This window comes from Mustelus asterias, chromosome 11, assembly GCF_964213995.1.
Source record: "Mustelus asterias chromosome 11, sMusAst1.hap1.1, whole genome shotgun sequence".
In the NCBI taxonomy this organism is placed as follows: domain Eukaryota; kingdom Metazoa; phylum Chordata; class Chondrichthyes; order Carcharhiniformes; family Triakidae; genus Mustelus; species Mustelus asterias.
The window spans coordinates 76,640,880-76,656,338 of record NC_135811.1 but is presented as its reverse complement, the minus strand read 5'-3'; the positions used below and the strand labels follow the sequence as shown (position 1 = coordinate 76,656,338).

The following is a 15,459-nucleotide window of genomic DNA, read 5'->3' as shown; positions in this document are numbered from 1 at the left end:
CTCTTATTTCCCAGGTTTTACTGGTGTTCCATTCCAAGGCATACAAGACCAGTTCAGACCAGTATTCTTAGCTGGAATTCTCCGACATCACCCATGGCTGGGGTTCTCCGGTCCTTCTGCAGTGAATGAAGATTTAGCTGAGTGCCAAATTCTCCATTCTCACTGGCGGTTGGCGTGGGACATGCAACATCAGAGAATTCCGGCATTATTTGCCTGTTTTATTGTTTTTTTCTTCTGGGATATGAGTTTGGCACAATTAGTTTAATTTGTGTCTAATTGTCATTTTACATAGTTTGATTTGATTTGATTTGATTTACTATTGTCGCATGTATTGGTACACAGTGAAAAGTATTGTTTCTTGCGTGCTGTACAGACAAAGCATACCGTTCATAGAGAAGGAAAGGAGAGAGTGCAGAATATAATGTTACAGTCATAGCTGGGGTGTAGAGAAAGATCAACTTAATGTGAGGTAGGTCCATTCAAAAATCTAGTGGCAGCAGGGAAGAAGCTGTTCATAAGCCGGCTGGTACGTGACCTCAGACTTTTGAATCTTTTTCCCAGCGGAAGAAAGTGGAAGAGAGAATGTCCAGGCTGTGTGGAGTCCTTAATTATGCTGGCTGCTGTTCTGAGGCAGCAGGAACTGTGGACAATGTCAATGGATGGGAGGCCGGTTTGTGTGATGGACTGGGCTTTGTTCATGACTCTTCGTAGTTTACTGCGGTCTTGGACCGAGCAGGAGCCGTATCAAGCTGTGATGCAACGAGATAGAATGTTTTCTATTGTGCATCTGTAAAAGTTGATGAGAGTCAGAGTGGACATGCCAAATTTCCTTAGTCTCCTGAGAAAGTAGAGACGTTGGTGAGCTTTCTTGCGATCATTTCTACTTTGTCCCCGTTGATATAGACAGGGGCATGTTCTCCTTTACGCTTCCTGAAGTCCATGACAATCTCCTTCATTTTGTTGACATTGAGGGAGAGATTATTGTCGTTGCACCAATTCACCAGATTCTCTATCTCACTCCTGTACTCTGTCTCGTCATTGTTTGAGATCCGACCCACTACGGTGGTGTCATCAGCAAACCTGAATATTGAATCGGAAGAGAATTTGGCCACACACACATAGGTGTATAAAGAGCATAGTAAGGGGCTGAGGACACAGCCTTGTGGGGCACCGGTGTTGAGGATGATCATGAAGTAGGTGTTGTTGCCTATCCTTACTGATTGCGGTCTGTGTGTTAGGAAGTCTAGGATCCAGTCACAGAGGGAGGAGCCGAGCCCCAGGCCATGGAGTTTGGAGATGAGTTTTGTGGGAATAATGGTGTTGAAGGCTGAGCTGTAGTCAATAAATAGGAGTCTGACATAGGTGTCCTTGTTATCCCGGTGTTCCAGGGTTGAGTGTAGGGCCAGGGAGATGGTGTCTGCTGTAGACCTGGTGCGGTGCTAGGTGAACTGCAGTGGATCTGGGAGGCCAAAATTGATTCGTGCCATGACTAGTCTTTCGAAGCATTTCATAATGATGGATGTCAGAGCCACTGGGTGATAGTCATTAAGGCACGCTGCCTGACTTTTCTTTAGTACTGTGATGGCTGTTGTCTTCTTGAAGCAGGGACTTCAGATTGGTGTAAAGAGAGGTTGAAGATGTCTGCGAATACCTCCGCCAGCTGATCCGTGCAGGATCTGGGTGCTCGTCCAGGTACCCCATCCAGGCCAGTCACTTTCCGTGGGTTGACTTTTGAGGAGGTGACCTTGGATACAGCTTTGTCTGCGGATTCCGGGGTGGAGGGCGTGCTCTCGCTGACAGTCCTCAACCTCACTTGCTGAAGTGAATCCTTCCGCAGTGGCTCTGAGCAATACTTTCACAAGACTGTGCAGGTGAGATGTATTCACCATTTTCATACTGGTTCAATGTGCAAGCCCACATCTAAATCTATTCTGCTCGTCTGCTCCCAGTTATTCCCAGCAGAAAATCCACAATTATGGGGGCAAGTGAGAGTTGGCAGAATGGTGCCAGATCCATGGCCTAACCACAGGAGAAAATCTAACCTACGGCTATTTACCACTGAATATGTAAAGAAAATGGCTTGCATTTGTATAGCACCTCTCATTTCCTCAGGACATCCCAAGGGCCTTTGCAGAAAATGAAAGAGTATTCAACGTGCAGGAAACACAAAGCATAACACTTAGAAGAACAATTTGATTCACCTGGAATGGGGAGAACTTCCTCAATGTGGGCAGCGGGGTGGCACATTAGTTGGCACTGCTGCCTCACAGCGCCGGGGACCAGGGTTCAATTCCAGCCTCGGGTGGCTGCGTGGAGTTTTTCACGTTCTCCCCGTGTCTACGTGGATTTCTTTCGGGTGCTCCGGTTTCCTCCCACACTCAAGAGATGTGTGGGTTAGGTGGATCGGGCATGCAAAAGTGCCCCTTAGTGTCAGGGAGATTAGCAGGGTAAATATGTGGGGTTATGCGGATAGGACATGGGTGGGATTGTTGTCGGTGCAGATTCAATGGGCCGAATGGTCTTCTTCTGCACTGTAGGGATTCTATGAATTGGTCAATTGGTATATTCACTGCCCATCGTGGGAATGAGCCACACTGAACAGGGAAAGATTCAAATCTGAGTTTGCAATCACAGCTGCAATGGGGCATTGAAAAACTTGCTTCAGCCCCTCACCAGAGAGTCCTGAAAAGTAAAATCAAGGCATGTGGGGACTGGAAATCGGAAATGAAAATAGTAAGTGAAGGAGAATGCTGGATAGGTCAGGCAGCATGATGTATTGGGCATTGGGGGTGGTGGGGGGTGGGGGGGGGGGGGGGGGGGGGGGGTGGGCGGGGGGGGGCTGGGGTGGGGGGGGTGGTCGAGACAGCGTGACAAGAATTAACGAGTCAAGTCAATTATCTTTCATCCAAATCTTTCCACATACCATGCTGCATTAACTGTGTGAAGATTTGAATGGTCAGCGATATCTGAATGGGCAATAAATGCCCAGATCCATGAATGAATGGAAATAATGTCAGGCCCCATGGGATTTATTTACACCATCCAGTGCTTTTAGCTGTTTCTTGATATCATGTGGAGTGAATCAAATTGGTTGAGGACTGACACCGTAACGCTGGAGATCACAGGAGCAAACTGACATCATCCACTCAGCATTCCTGGCTGAAGACGGTTGCAAATATTTCAGCCTTATCTTTTGCACTGATGTGCTGGGCTCCCTCACAAATGAGGGTGGGAATATCGGTGAAGTCTCCTTCCCCGGTTAGTTGTTAAATTGTCCCCCACCATTCACGACTCAAAACGACAGCACTGCAGAGCTTCGAACTGACTCGTTCATTGTTGGATCACTCTGTCTGTTAGCTCTATTGTTTTCTGCCTCTGCTGTTTGTCACGTAATCAGTCCTGTGATGTATCTTCACCAGGCTAACACCTCATGGTGTTGCTCCTGGCATGCCCTCCAGCACTCTTCATTGGACAAGGTGGATCCCCCAGGAGAGTGTGGGTTGCCCTGAGGTTACAGGTTGTGGTTATGTACAATTCTGCTGCTGCTAATGGCCCACCTCATGGATGCCCTGTTTGAGTTGCTAGATCTTTTTCAAATCTAGCACGGTGGTAGTGCCACACAACATGATGGAGGGTATTCTCAATGTGAAGACAGGGCTTTGTCTCCATGAGGACTGTGCGGTGGTCACTCCTACAATACTGTCGTGGACAGATACATCTCTGACAGGTAGACTGGTGAGTGCAAAGTCAAGTAGGTATTTTCCTCTTGTTAGTTCGTCACTGGCTGCTGCAGACCGAGTCTAGCAGCTATGTCCTTCAGGACTAGGTCAGTATTGGTGCTACTGAACCCCTCCTGCCAATGAACATTTAAATCCCCCACCCAGAATACATTCTTACCTTTCCCACCCTCAGTGCTTCTTCCGATTGCTTTTCAGCATGGAGGTGCATTGATTAATTAGCTGGGGCTTATTTTATTCATTCCTGGGACATGGGTGCCACTGGCTGGCCAGCATTTATTTCCCATCCCTAGTTGCCCTTGGTGGGCAGTTGAGAGTCAACCAATTGCTGTGGCTCAGGAGTCACACGTAGGCCAGCCCGGTAAGGACAGCAGATTTCCTTCCCTAAAGGGGATTAGTGAACCAGATGGATTTTTCCAATTGACAATGGTTTCATGGTCATCAACAGATTCTTAATTCCAGATGTTTTTTATTGAATTCAAATTCCACTGTCTGCTGTGACGGGATTTATACCCAAGTCCCCAGGACATTAGCTGAGTTTTTGGATTAATAGTGTAACGATAATACCACTAGGCCATCACCTCCCCAGGTTGGTGGAGGGGTGCAGTGTGGGAGTGATGGCAGTAGATGATAATCAGCAAGAGGTTTGCTTGCCTATCTTTGACCCACACAGTGTCTTTCACAATCACAGGACAGCACAAAGCACTAAACAGACAATGAAGTACTTTTGAAATGTTACTCTGTAGGAAATATGGCAACCAATTTGAGCACAGCAAGATCCCACAAACAGCAATGTGGTAATGGCCAGATGATTTGTTTTTGTGATGTCGATTGAACGATAAGTATTGACCAGGATACCAGGGATATCTCTCCTGCTTTTCTTGGAAACAGTGCCATGGGATCTTGCCATCTGAGAGGGCGGGCAGGGTTCAACTTCCTATCTGAAAGGTGGCATCTCCTGCAGTGCAGCACTCCCTCAGTACTGCACACCTTGATTTTTGTGCTCAGGGTTCGAGGTAGGACTTGAACCCACAGAGCGAGAGAGTGCTACCAACTGAGCAACGGCTAACAAATCAAATAAAGATATGGTTTTAATGCTTTTGAAAAACTGACCAGTAATAAATGGAATATTGTCCCTGCAATTGGCATTGAAACATAAATGGTTCTCCAAATAAAATGTAGGAAAGCAGAGTGACACTAGTCTAGAATGATTGGATGTCTCCAGTTATTCCAAGTCTAAAAAATGGTGCAGTGGTCACTACAGTGTATTTAACATTCAAGATCCTGAGGGATCTATCAGTTTAAATAATGTTGGAGGGATTATATTCCATTACCAATATGAACAGGACTCTGGCAGAGAGAATTAGCCCATCAGCTTGGAACATTAGTTGGGTAAAAAGTGAAGCTAAATGAAATCCATCGATCATTTGAGATTAAACTTGAACGCAGAAATCTCAATTTCAGCCGTGTATTATTACCTACCTCCTGTTTTTTTAAAATCTTTGATCTATGTTCAGCCTTAAATTACACTTTGTGAAGTCTCAGAATGAATCTAAGAACTGTGGAATCTAGAACTCTGTAGCTGGTGGACCAGAGAGTGATAGCGTAATGTTTCAGATGTAACTTCACATCCCGGGAGGCTCTGATCAAACATTTTTCAGGCACTTAATAACCTTCTGTACATTTATGTAGCTCCCTTTATTATGAGAGCCCCTTACCTCCTTTCCCTCGACCTGACATGATCAGCACTGTGCGATTCACAACCAACTGAGTGGTCGCAGGCATGTTGTAATTTTGCTCTGAATTCACATACACCCAAAAGGCCACGAACTTTCACCTCACATTACTGGTTTACATGTGTACTTGTGGGCAAATACAAAAGGAACCGCAGGTAACCATTAATATTAACGGGACTCAATTAAACCATGGTAACACACTACGTTTGTGTAGAATTCTTTCGTGCACCATTTCAACAAGCAAATATGGATTTGAAATTGCACATAATCATTCTACTCAAATAGTTGTCTGCAAACCAGCAGACAAAATTAAAACCCCGATAAAAGCTGTTAAAAGGAGCAGGAGGAGAAAAGATAGTTTTAAAGTTTACTTATTAGTGTCACAAGTAGGCTTACATTAACACTGCACTGAAGTTCCTAGGAAATTCCCCTAGTCGCCACACTCCAGCACCTGTTCCGGTACACTGAGGGAGAATTTAGCATGACCAATGGACCTAACCAGCACATCTTTGGACTGTGGGGGAAACTGGAGCACCTGGAGGAAACCCACGCAGACACAGGGAGAACGTGCAAACTGCACACAGATAGTGACCCAAGCCAGGAATTGAACCCAGGTCCCTGGCGCTGCGAGACAGCAATGCTAACCACTGTGCCACCCTTTTGAACTTTGAGTTTTGAATCATCAGAGACTGATTTGCAATAATTTGCAGAAAGCTGCTCCAGTCACTCTGCTAATTAGAAATGTCCATCATGCATTTTTCATCAAATAAACTGGGATGCCTCTATGATAATCTGGTTCTTAATCAGTCACTAAATTATGTGAAAACATAAGATGCCACAAGGTAGACTCATGACTGTGGGCAGGGCATTATGGGCAGCAACAACAAAACAGAAATTAGAGAGCTGGTGTTAAGAGTAGATCCTTAGACTGGCAAAAGGTTTCATCTGGACCAATACTATCTCTTCTGAACAATCTGAACTCGAGCAGCAGTAGTAAGGGTGGCACGGTGACACAGTGGTTAGCACCGCTGTCTCATAGGGCCAAGTGCCCGGGTTCAATTCCGGCCTTGGGTCACTGTCCGTGTGGAGTTTGCACATTCTCCCCGTGTCTGCAAGGGTTTCCTCCGGGTGCTCCGGTTTCCTCCAACACTCCAAAGATGTGCAGGTTAGGTTGATTGGCTATGCTAAAATTGACCCTTAGGGCCCTATTTTACCATTTTGATTCTAAGTGCTGGGTGGACTTGAAACTGGGAGTGTTTCAGATCCGACTTTTAGACCCGTTCTCAGGCGCCCCCATACGCACTCTGCCTGAAAAATAGCAGTGATTCTGAATGGGGCGGCAGAAGCCTGTGGGCAGGGCTTAATGCGCCCGAAACTCTGCAGCTCCAATTAGAGCTTCCAACTGCACATGCGCAGTAATAAAATAGAAAAACGCTCCCCTCCCACATCACTCCCAGGCCGGATAATGCCTCCCCCCTGGCCCCCACAGACATTTCCCCACCCCCACAACATTACTGACCCCCATATCCTACACCCCCCGCTACCCAGACCAATCGCAGCCCCCTACCCTCCTTCCCCACCACCGATCGCACACAGAATGGTAGCGGACCCCCCCTTCTCCCTCACCAACCACACGCAGAGTGGCAGCGGATCCCCCCTTCCCCCCCACCAATCACATGCAGAGTGGCAGCGGACCCCCCCTTCCCCCTCACCAATTGCACGCCCTCACCAATTGCACGCAGAGTGGCAGCGGACCCCACCTTCCCCCCCACTGATCAACGCAGACTGGCAGCGGGGGGGGGGGGGCCTTTAACCCCACCCGCCCACCCCCCCACCAGAGAGCCATCTGACCTGCCTCCCCCCCAACCAGAGAGCCATCTGATTTATCGCCCCCCCACTGATCTGAGTCAGAGAGCCGCCGGAAGCTCTGAACTTACCTCCTCAGAAGCTGGAGCACCCGAATCGGACCTTTGCGCACCATGTCGGTTTTGCACTGAATCTCGATGGGCGAATGCGGGTAAAGGGGGAACTGCCGGTTAATATTGGGCGTGCAGCCCAATAAGTCAATTTAAATGCATGCAAATGCGTTTAAATTGACGCTGCGCCTGTTTTGGGCACGGTGAAGACGGCAACTATTTTCAGCCATTGGTAAAGGGGGAATGGGCGCGGAGGCGGGTGCGGATCGTGCTACTCGGTTCACGCCCGACTTTACCAAGTTTTTGCACCCGGAAACGGGCTCAACTTGATGGTAAAATCGGGCCCTTAGTGTCAGGGGATTAAAAGGGTAAATCAGTGGGATTATGGAAATAGGGCCTGGGTGGAATTGTGGTCAGTGCAGATTCGATGGGCCAAATGGCCTCCTTCTGTACTGTCGGGATTCTATGATTCTAGTACAATTTCAAAATTTGCCGATACATTGAACTTGTTGGTGACGGTAATATTGAGGAAGACTGGGACAAAATATATGACAATCTAATTTGCAGAAATGATGTCTAATGACCAAACGTATTTCAATAGAGTTGATTTTTTAAAAATTCATTTTTATGGGATGTGGGTGTCTCTGGCTGGGCCCAGTATTTATTCCCCATTCCTAACTGCCCTCCATTTCAGAGCGGCATTTCAGAGTCAACCACATTGCTGAGGATCTGGAGTCACGTATAGGCCAGACCAGATAAGGACAGCAGATTTCCTTCCTTCTGGGCAATATATGAAACCAGAGAAGCGATGTTAAACTTGTATAGAACATTAGATGAAGGGTCATCCAGACGCAAAACGTTGGCTCTATTCTCTCTCCACAGATGCTGTCAGACCTACTGAGATTTTCCAGGATTTTCTGTTTTTGTGTGTTATGTAGAATCTCGGTTTGACAACACTTGCTGTACTCTCTCCGTATTGTAAAAAGGTAAGGAGGTGCAAGGGAAAATGTAAGAATGATTTACAAGATAATACCGGAAAAGAGAGGTTATACTTAACAGGAAAGATTGAAGAGGCTGGGGCTCTTTTCTAGGGAAACGAGAAGGCTCGACATGTTTAAGATTACGAAAGGGTAGAGATGTTCCTACTTGTGGGGCAGACTAAAATTAATGACAATCAATTTAAGATAATCACTAATAGATCCAATTGGGAATTCTTTACCCAGATTGTGTTTCGGATGTGGAACTAGGAGCAGTTGAGCTATCGGCTCATTTAAGGAAAAGGCAGATAAACACATGAATAAAAATAGAGGAGGGCGGCACGGTGGCACAGTGGTTAGCACTGCTGCCTCACGGCGCCAAGGACCCGGGTTCAATTTTGGTCTCGGGTCGCTGTCTGTGTGGAGTTTGTACATTCTCCCTGTGTCTGCGTGGGTTTCCTCCGGGTGCTCCGGTTTCCTCCACAGTCCAAAGATGTGCGGATTAGGTTGATTGGCCGTGATAAATTGCCCCTTAGTGTCAGGGGGATAAGCAGGGTAAAGGTGTGGGGTGACGGGGATAGGGGCGTCACCCCACACCTTTGGAATTGTTGTCGGTGCAGGCTCGATGGGCTGAGTGGCCTCCTTCTGCACTGTAGGGATTCTATGAATCTAATATAATAATCGGTTGTCATGAAATAGGGTTGGAGAAGGCTCACATGGAGAATAAACACCAGCATGGACCAGTCGGGCCAAATGGCCTATTTCTGTGCTCTACATTGTTAACATTTAAAAAAACAATATCCTTTAAGGAAGACGATCGCAGGTCCTGAAACAAAAGATTATTTGTGATCTAGTGCTTTCAACAAGACAAATCAAAAATAAATCTTTTATATTTATTCAAAATGTGAGGGAAGACTTTTTTAAAAAAGGTTATTAACAATAATTCCTGCGATATTAAATAATCCCATCAACCGCACAGCAAAGCTTTCTTTGAAATACAGACATTTATTATTAGTGCATAAAAAAATTATCCATTTATGTTCTTTTATAATCTCTGGAATATATGTATGCATTTCTTTTACAATCCATTTGTACACACTTCGGTTCATTTAAGTTTACACTTTGGGTCTCGAGTAGGATTGGAGCACGTGGGGTAATTCTCTGAGTATGAAAAGACCGCAAAAAAAAAGTGGTGTGAAAGGTCTCCGCTCAAAGATGGCAAAGGCCAATGTAGGCACGATCCAGTTATGTCAGACCCTTCGAGCAACGGGACTGATGGGCAGCAAAGTGGTGCCTGCTCAGAACTGACAGGATAAACTAACCACCTCATGGAACAGAAGCAGAAAACGCTGGAAAATACTCAGCAGGTCAGGCAGCGTCTGCAGAAGCAGAGTTGGCGTTTCAGATCAGCAAACTTGCCACTAGTTCGGTTGCAAGGTCACAGAGCTGGAGCGTCCACTCTGTTTCTCTCTCCACGAACGCTGCTGACTATTTTCCCTTTCCATTTCAAATTCCCAGCATCAACAGTTTTTTTTTTTGCTTTCGTACCAGGTCACATGGACAATGGCAGAGGCACCTTCCCGTTTCGGAATACTGTCCTTGACTTCCTACGACACAAAATATTTACAAAGTGAGTTATAAAATATCACGTTGACTTGTATATGGGATTTGCCTTACGTATAAGTCACATCCACTAACTCAAGTCCTGTCACAGAGAAAAAAATGGATCCAGCTGATAAGCCATATTACCAAGGCAAACTGATCTGTTCCCCAACCTAAAACACTGCAGGTCTATATGTGCTTAACAAGTTTCATGACAGTTCGTTTCAAATACAGCAATGAAGTGACTATTCCTTCTTTGCCTGACAGAAGGGTGACCATCCAATGTCCATCATCAACATCTATATATTTATTGCATAATACCTTCTGTACATCTCAGCTACAACACACTCAGCCCAGATCCCCCCTGCTCCTCATCTCCAAGCCTCCCACTCTCATATGTGTGACTGTGGCAGTCTTTTTGATTCACATGGATTTTCTCCTCAACTTGCAGAGGGTAATCTGGTGAAACCCTGCTCCTGACTTGGGTCCTCGTTAGAGGGAGGGCCAGTCAGAGACTGGGCTGTAACACTATAGGGTTGACTTTGCAACCTGTACATCCCACTTAGAGAGACCCTATGCCAAGAGTAGACCATAACTCCATAAGATATAGGAGCAGGATTAGGCCATTTGGCCCACCGGGTCTGCCTCACCATTCAATCATGGCTGATATGACTCTCATCCCCATTCTCCTGCCTTCTCCCCATAATCCTTGATCCCCTTATTGATCAAGAACCTATCTCTATCTTAAAGACATTCGATGACCTGGCTTCCACAGCCCTCTGTAGCAATGAGTTCCACAGATTCACCACCCTCTGGCTGAAGAAATTCCTCCTCATCTCAGTTTTAAAGGGCACAGTAAGAAGTCTCACAATACCAGTTTAAAATCCGACAGGTTTATTTGGAATCATGAGCTTTCGGAGCGCTGTTCCGCAATCAGGTGAGTGGAGTCCACTCCGAAAGCTCGTGATTCCAAATAAACCTGTTGCATTTTAACCTGGTGTTGTGAGACTTCTTATTGTGCCCACCCCAGTCCAATGCCGGCATCTCCACATCATCAGTTTTAAAGGAGCATCCCTTCATTCTGAGGTTACGCCCTCGAGTTCTAGTCTCTCCCACTAGTGGAAACATCCTCTCCACGTCCACTCTATCTAGGCCTCTCAGTACTCAAGATGTCCTCTCCGAATACCTAACCACACATGCCATCAAGTCTCTGTTAACCAAATCATGTTTACTGAGTCACCTATTCAACCGGAGCCTCCTCATTCCGTTCAGAGGGAAGTCATCCGGGGGTGGTTAACCTCAGCTCAGTTTTCTGACACCAGATCCTCCCTCCGCCATACCCTCACTGTGTTAGTAAAAACACCGCCAGGGCAGCACAAACTAGACGTCTAGTAGCAGGTTGCACCCATGTACAATAACAAAAGGAAGGTCACAGGTACCAACTTCAATCCACACCATTGGAAACCAATCAGAATTAATGCATACTAATTCCCAACTGTGTTGTTGAATCCATATGGATCCGCAGGGGTTTAATGGGACAGGTGGATATGCATCAATTCCCAATAGTTTGTCTCTACCAAAGGTGCAACCTCTCCATCTTGGTTGAATCAACCACAGTCACATCATTTCTTTTCGTTTTTGGCCGAACTCAGTGATGGGTTGAAGAACGATTCTTTGTCTGATTCGCTTGAAACCACACAACCTGCAATTTAAATAGAACTCTTAACATAGCGGGATGTCCCAAAGGCTTGTCACAGGAATGTTACTGGGTAAAATCTGACATCCCTTCAACTGATCCAGCTCAAGACAGCTTGAATTGCAGGGAAGCCAATCTAGCCACACAATCTAGTTCCCATTGCTGTGGGTACATCTCAGTGCCATATACACTGGATGGAAATATGTTCCCTTTTGTCCTGAAGCTCACACTGCCTGGTAATGTGGAGACAAATCAAATGCACAGTTACTCTGCTTACTCTGTGAATGAGACTGAACGGAATATTAAACCATAACTTAGAAGAAAGATTTAGAACCTCATATACACCTAGAAAAATGATTTACACTGATCTGTCATGGTTGCAACAAATGGAATAACTGCTCCAAGAAATAATGCCACAATTTAAGTGCAATCGCTTTCAGATATATCCCTCACAAAAAATTTTTTTTAAAAAAGTACAATAATAATGAGATGCAAAAACAGTTTTATCCAATGGTTGGTGCGAGCGTTGGATGTCATGTACTGAGTGGCGTTTTAAAATGTTGCGTTCATCACTGTTAGAAAGGGATTGGGTTGCGTGTCTTAGTGAGTGTCCGAGAAGGTCCATCAGGATCCCGACAGCTTTGACCGAGGAGATCCTGAAACTCATAGGGGGTTCTTTAGACCTCCTGCCATAACTCTCGGAAAAGACCAACGGGCCATCCGAGGGGACGTTGTGGATAGTCGTTTTTTCCCCAGTCTTTATTGCAGAGCTGCTGGCTCCAAAATACTGAGGTGGTCTTGGTACTAATTCTGTGCAATAGCTCTTTTTAGTTTTGTCAATTTTCTCCCTGTAACTCTGAAATCTCAATCAGGAGTGGGAATGGGCTGAATTTCCTGCCCTCTAGTCCAGAGCAAGTGGAAATCACGTGCAATTTTAGATTCCTGCTCAAGCTCTGATCTCAGCCAGAGCGGGAAATCCATGGAGGTGGGCAAGATTTTAACTCACTCAAAACCCCTTCATTTGCACGGAGTTAAAATCGGTCTCTGATTTCAGCACAGACCAGGAACAGAACTGTGTGGCTCAGTTCTGCATCTTGGTGGTGATTTCATGCAAAAAAAACCTTTGGGAAAATCTGAATGCCCCCTTCTTCAATATCTCCTTTTAGCTTCAATTTGGAACGAAATGTGGAAGAGCCACTCGTGCGCTGAGGTCCACTAATCCACGTACGGGATGGACAAGTGCTGAAACTCCTTTGCAAGTGAATGCTAGGCTTGCAGAGGCCTGATTTTTGGTGGCATGTTAGAGCCAAACTCTACATAGCATAAGCGATCTGAACCTGGATGAAGCACCACATGGTCAGCCCACTAAGACTACACAACAGACATGGGTTCCAATCCTATATACTCCCATTACTCATGGCATTACATGACATTGAAATAAGATGATATAATTAGTTATTTTTTAAGGCTAATTTATAATTAGCACAGCCAAATACAGTTCTGTGTCATTAAATAATTGGGGATTTAATCACCCCTTCGGTAACTGCATCTCTATTAGTAATCTCCTCGAATTCGAGTGAGCTCTGTAAATTGGAATAAAGATGTTCATTTTAATCTCACAGAGTTCAGATGATCCCCTACCCTGAATTCGGTTCTTAGTCTGCGTTTGATTGTCCGTGTATCAGTGAGAATGATCCTGATCATTTTCAAGCAGGTTTCAATTTCTGCCCCAGTAGTTTTAAATGCAGAATATGCAAAGCAAGATGGCTAAAGCAGTGCAGGTATGTAAATAAGACCAGCTATCTACGAAACACTTCCAGTTCTTCAGTCATTACCCAAGAGAGACCCAGTGGGGCATTGTGCTGTTGGGGGAGTAAGTGTGGGGCCCCTTCACCAAGCGTAAAGAGTAACAGTCATATCTTCCCCTTCCAGTTTCCCATACGGTTAAGGATTCCAAGCCTTTATTATTTGAGCTGTGTTTGGAATCTTATACCCTTCCTCCCCCACCTTGGACCCCCCACCCCCAGAGCCACTCCTGGCTGGTTAATTATCTACGTCAAGCGATTGAATCACGTTGTGTTTACCAAAGGGATCCGTTACTAAAACCGGGATGACTGCGCGGTACAGAGCTATGGCTGCAAGTTCCCATCTGGCGGCCTGTTTGTTCGCCCAGTTATTTACCTGATCCCCCCCCCTCCCCCCGACAGCTCAGACAACTGGTTATAACGAGACTTCTCCGGTCACACGAAGATTCTGTTCGTCCATTCTCTTCCGAACACTTTTCCTCATGGCGTCTGCTCGCCTGTACGGCTGGTTGCGGAGATCTGCAGGGCGGGGGGGGGGAAGGAGAAACATGGAGTGAGCCAAAATAGAGGAGAGCAGGAGATCTACATCTGAAAAATATCCCGTCCTTATCCTAAATGAGATTTAGTTCACAAAATCCAACTGCGACACTTTTCTTTAGGAGAGATCTACCAAACTGAGTTGCTAACTTAAGCAATAGTAAAGCGGACTGCAGTAAAAATCCATTAGATCCACTATCCAAAGCTGAAAGGATGGTTCCCTGAGTCTGAAGGCTGTGGGATTAAGTCCCTCTCCCGGAGATTTGAATATAAATTCCAGGCTGGCACTGTCGTACTGCTGAGGGAGTGCTGCTCTGTCAGAGGTTCTGCCTTGTGGATGAGATGTTGAACTGAGAACCCAACTGCACTCAGGCAAAAGATCCCATGGCACTTTTCTGAACAAGAGCAAGGGAGTTATCCCCGATAACCGTACCAATATTTGTTCTTCCACCAACATTGTTATAACACAATCTTCTGCGAATTGCAAATCAATTGTGTTTAACCATAAACAGTGGAGGGCATTAACCGGGGCTTCATTCGAGTGGAGACACTCACTGAAACTGGGGTTGAGATAGGAGGCATATGCTTGTAATGTTTCACTCTGTAAATAAATGTTAGACAGAGTAAAGATTGGTTCCAGTAAAATCCTTCACCAGCTGGCTTTCTTGAGTATATCCGGCCATTATGACGTTGCTGTTTGTGGGAGCTTGCTGTGTACAAATTGATTGCCAACTGTTCTACATTCCAACAGTGCCTTTGCTTCGAGAGGACTTTGGCTGCAAAGCAACTTGAATTTTGAGGCTGGGAAAGGTGCTACATAAATCCTTTCTCTTTCACAGATCACCCTCCAATCCCAGCTCAATGTTGAGTCCACTGAGCTCAGCCAGGAAAGCTGTCAGCTAATTGGCCTCAGTGCCACTAGGATACAGATGGCAATAAAACAGCTGGGGTCCCAACTCCTGTTTCGTCACTTGCTAGAATATATGGATGGCAGGCAAAGTCAGATCAAGTCATTGGGAGCCCCTCCCTAAGCCAAATAGCCATTAGGAGTATTCACTGGGGTGAGGTATCATAGAATCCCTACATTGCAGAAGGAGGTGATTCGGCCCATCGAGCTTGCACCGACAACAATCCCACCCAGGCCCTATCCACGTAACCCCACGTATTTACCCCGCTAAGCCCTTGACACTAAGGGGCAACTTAACATGGCCAATCTACCCAACCCCCACATCTGGGAGGACTGTGGGACAAAACCCACGCAGACATGGGGGAGAACGTGCAAACTCCACACAGACAGTGACCTGAGGCCGGATTTGAACCCGGGACCCTGGCGCTGTGAGGCAGCAGTGCTAACCACTGTGCTGCTCATCAGAGCCTCTGAAGCAAAAAGTCACAAAATAAGAGGAGGAATTTGAAAGACTGAGCTCTGCTATTTGGAGCTGGTATCAAAGTG

The 15,459-nt window shown here is 46.0% G+C and overlaps 1 protein-coding gene across 1 annotated transcript in view; it reads right to left on the bottom strand.

Moving 5' to 3' along the window:
* Positions 1-9,246: 9,246 nt before the first annotated feature.
* Positions 9,247-15,459, bottom strand: part of LOC144500603 (formin-like protein 1) — a 274,250-nt gene continuing 268,037 nt past the window's right edge. Inside the window, exon 27 of the mRNA XM_078223784.1 lies at positions 9,247-13,988. Coding sequence (XP_078079910.1) covers positions 13,885-13,988 — 104 coding nt within the window. The 3' untranslated portion in view covers positions 9,247-13,884. The remainder of the gene's footprint in view (positions 13,989-15,459) is intronic.